Source organism: Bison bison, unplaced genomic scaffold (genome assembly GCF_000754665.1).
Source record: "Bison bison bison isolate TAMUID 2011002044 unplaced genomic scaffold, Bison_UMD1.0 scf7180017864079, whole genome shotgun sequence".
NCBI lineage: Eukaryota > Metazoa > Chordata > Mammalia > Artiodactyla > Bovidae > Bison > Bison bison.
Genome location: NW_011494651.1, coordinates 975,974 through 980,043, shown reverse-complemented (window position 1 = coordinate 980,043; position 4,070 = coordinate 975,974). Strand labels below are relative to the sequence as shown.

The 4,070-nt window shown below is 65.7% G+C and overlaps 1 protein-coding gene across 1 annotated transcript in view; it reads left to right on the top strand.

The window, feature by feature from the left end:
* KIAA0930 (KIAA0930 ortholog) overlaps positions 1–3,346 on the top strand; it is an 11,619-nt gene extending 8,273 nt beyond the window's left edge. The window contains exons 7-9 of the mRNA XM_010837625.1: positions 278–440; positions 1,414–1,572; positions 1,988–3,346. Of these exons, the coding sequence (XP_010835927.1) occupies positions 278–440; positions 1,414–1,572; positions 1,988–2,028 (363 nt within the window). The 3' untranslated portion in view covers positions 2,029–3,346. The remainder of the gene's footprint in view (positions 1–277; positions 441–1,413; positions 1,573–1,987) is intronic.
* The last annotated feature ends 724 nt before the right edge of the window (positions 3,347–4,070 follow it).

The following is a 4,070-nucleotide window of genomic DNA, read 5'->3' as shown; positions in this document are numbered from 1 at the left end:
AGCCGGTTCTCACGTCAGGGGTGGTTGGGAAGGTTCCACGGATTTGGTGCCTGGAGGGTGCTCGTCCCGCGTGAGCAGCCAGGCTTGCTCTGTGCTCCGATGACCCCTGGCGGGCGGTTGAGGCCCCAGGCGGGCGGCTGGGTTCTTCCCGGGGCAGAGCTGGGGGCCAGCGCCCACCGAGCCCCAGGCTGGCTACGCTCTGCAGGCGGGAGACGGGTGGGCGCCAGGGCCCCCCCAGGTCGGCGGGCTGCCCTGGTGACATGCTCCTTGTTCCCAGGTAACCTCCTTCAGCACACCCCCAACCCCTGAGCGGAACAACCGGCCCGCCTTCTTCTCCCCATCCCTCAAGAGGAAGGGGCCCCGGAACCGGATCACGGAGATGAAGAAGTCTCACTCGGCCAATGACAGCGAGGAGTTTTTCCGGGAGGACGACGGGGGAGGTGACCTGCTGCTCCCCCGCCCCCCGGCCTGCGGGGCCTCCTCACTCCCTTCTGCACATTCAGAGAGCCAGGGGGCCATGTGCCAGCCCATCCTGGGCGGGGGTGGAGCTGTGGACAGACAGCAGACGGCCACCGAAGGGAGCCCCCAGCCCCGGCTCAGTGTGGCCGGCAGTTGGCACCTGATTTCAGGGGCTCCGAGGGGAGGGCTCTGGGCGCGCGCGTGCCGTTCCCTCCCTCTGCGAGGTGCCCTGTGGCCCTGCCGCCTTCAGCGGGGTGTCCCTCCGGGCTCACCTGCCCTCCTCCCTGAGCCTGGGCCGTCTGTCCGGCGGCCTCCTGGTCGTCTCTGCCCGGGTGTCTCCGCGGTCCTCAATCACACCTACTTGGTCCTCAGGCCTCCCTGCTCCCCTCTCCGCCCTGCGTGGGCCCTGCCGTGGGAGCAGTACCGCGGGAGGGCAGGGCCGTGTTTATCAGAGGGGCGGCAGGAGGCCGTTGGAGGAGCTTAGAGGCTCCTGATCGGCAGGACCGAGGCAGAGGGCCTGCTGGACGAGACCCTGGCCGGGGCTGCAGACCCCAGCCCAGGCCTTGACCTGCTCTCGAGTGGGCTTGGGCAGTGCCGCCCTCCTGGGTTCCTTCCAGACCAGCGGGAAAGTGTCCACAGTGCCCACCTGCCTCCCCGGGTGGCCCACCGGCCGGGTGATGGTGCTGGGTCGTCCCAGCTGTACCCCCATACCCCTCCGGGGAGAGGACCAGAGCGGGGCAGCCGTGGGGCCCGGCACAGCAACAGGCCCCGGCCTACAGGGGAGGCGCTCCAGGACCGGGGCGGGGGTGTCAGGCTAGAAGGCAGAGGGGGCTGGAGGGCAGTCAGGAGGAGGTCCGGTCAGGTCGGAGGTCGAGCTGGGCCGGGGAGGGGTCACCTGGGTGGGAGGTGTGCTCCGCTCCGCAGCCCGGGCCTGACACGCCGTCTCCGCTGCAGCTGACCTGCACAACGCCACCAACCTGCGATCTCGCTCCCTGTCGGGCACGGGGCGCTCCCTGGTCGGGTCCTGGCTGAAGCTGAACAGAGCAGACGGGAACTTCCTTCTCTATGCACACCTAACCTACGTCACTTTGCCGCTGCATCGGATTTTAACAGGTAACTCTGACTTTGGGGTGGGACTTCTGGGGGAACCACGACCCCTAAAAAGTACTCCTGTGGGCAGTACTGGGGCACCACGCCGTCCCCCTGGAGGGGCTTCAGACCCTCAGCACGTGCGTGCTACTCGAGGGGTAGGCGGCCCCACGGGGGCCGTGGCTCCAGAGTCAGGCTGCCTGTGTGAGCCCTGCGCCCCGAGCCCTTGCCCCGTGGTGCAGCTGTTCCAGGCGCGCTCATTGCCCCGTTCCTGTCCGGAAGGAGAGTGAGCCCAGCCTCGCAGGTCCCCAAGGGCTGGAAGAGCGCCTTGAGGGCTTCCCTCACAGATGGAGCACTGGGAAGGTCCCCATGCTCCCTCTGCGAGCACAAGGAGGGTCACCCTTCCCTGTCTCCTCCACGCCCCCTCCTGCCACCCTAGACATCCTGGAAGTTCGGCAGAAGCCCATCCTGATGACCTAGCCGTGTGCGGAGCCTGCGCGGAGCCCCCCAGCCCTGCCCAGTCCTGGGAGTGCTGCCAAGTGCCTACCTGCCCACCGCCACTGGGGTCTTCCAGGACCACCCAGCGCCGGAGCCGGAGCCAGGCGGGGCCGCTCGACTCCTGGGGCCAGGGCCGACTCCACGAACACCAGCCCAAACTGAAGTGCCTCTTCCTCGTCCCTGCTGGCCCTGCTCCGGCCCCTGCGCCCGCCCACCCACCACCCTCAGCCTGTCTTTGGGGGAATCCTCTGCACCCCGAGGAGCAGACCTGCCAGTAGGCCGCAAGAGAGCAAGGGAGTGGCCAACGGCCAGCCCGCGGACCCGACACTCACCTCCCAGCAGACAGCAGGGAGACCACCTGGCTGGCGCCGCGCCACGTGTCCAGCGCTCATGGAAAACCGGTTTAAGATGTGTTGATGCTGATCCGATGAGTTAGTCCCGATCGTCTGTCCCCCGGCTTCCCCACAGTCGTCTTTAGATGGGTTTCCACAGGGAGCACGCCGTCTGCTGGCTGTACCCTGGGCTGGGAATACCTCACCCCGCGCCCAGCTCCAGACCGGCCCTCGTCCCGCCAGAATGGCCTTTGCTTCCAGCCAAAGAGCATCAGCCACATACACGCACCTCCAACCTGGAGACGACCTGTCTGCACCTCGGCGGACGTGACCTGCAGTACTGGGGTCCTGAGGGCAGGAGGGAGGGGTCGTACCCAAACAGGAGAAGGGTGGGGTCCTGCTGGAAGGGCGGACGGTGCGCTGTGGGGTCGACGTCCTCCCAGGAAGTTCCAGGCCGAGCCTCCGTCCTCCGCGGCCAGGGCAGGGGCTGGAGCGTCTAGTCTTCCCTGCTTTCCTGGAGCTCATTTTCTTTGACTGGGTGTGCGGGTCCCACCTCTTAGGCCAATCAGTGAGGCAAAGAGGCATTGGCTTCCCCATGGCCCGGGGCTGGTCAGGCCTCCTTCCAGCTTGGATGGAAGGTTTCTGTGTGTGGGGACACACCGTGCTCCTCTCAGAACCGCGAGCCTCCCCGGGAGCAGAAACGTCGCTCCTGCCGCTTCCCGTGGGATAAGCTGTCAGCTGGGTCTCTGCTGCTCTGTGCGCACCCTCAGGGGTATCTGAAGGGTCTCTGGTGTGCGGGTAGCGACCCCCCCTGGGGGAGGAGAGGGGGAAGGAGGAGGGACTCGTGTTCCCGTCCGTTTCTGTCCTTCGTGCTCCAAGGGTTTGCTTCGAGCTCCGGGAAATGGGGACTCCTTTGGGGCTTCTCCAGATTTTGTATGCTGTTATTAAAAGCGAGCTACTGCATTTCATTCTGCCTCAGTTTGCCCACCTGTGAATGGGGCTGATACCACCTACCTCACTGAAGTCTCCAGGGTTCCAGCGCACGACCAGGTCAGGGTGAGATGGCCAGTCATTCCGCATAGCTCAGCTCAGGTGTCGGGTCATAGGAATGCTTTCCTCCCCCTCCCTGCCCACCCCAACCCTGCCACCCGGGCCAAGAAGGCGAGTGGTGGGATCGGGGCGAACGTTCTCGCCTTCTCTGACAGCGCCCGGCTCACCCACGTTCGGCCGCATCTCAGCTCCTCACATGATTTGACCGTCTGACGTCCCAAAGCTGTGTCTTCCAGCCCCAGAGCGCTGGAGCAGAGCTTCATGGACCTGGGAGCCCGGCCCAGGGTCCTGAGACGGGGGTTGAGTGCTCCCTGGGCTCCTTTCCTTCCTGGTTTTCTGGGGTCTGAAGGCTCTGGGCCCCGACCTCGGGAGAAATGCAGTCCTGACTCGTCTCCCGGCGGCGAGGTCGTTCAGCACACGGGGAAGTGCAGGGCCTTCCCCGTCGTCAGCGGTGAGGAGCCGGAGGAGGGAATAGGCTCCCCTGTTAAGAGCCTCGTAGGGTAACTGAGGGCCAACTGCAGGAAGGTTGTATGCGTGCTTTGCAGATCTTAGAAATGAGGGCCTGGGGTTAGCGATCACAGCTCACTCGTAAAGCGCGTGAACAGACGCACAGCATGGTTTGGCTGTTTCGTATCCAGCGTT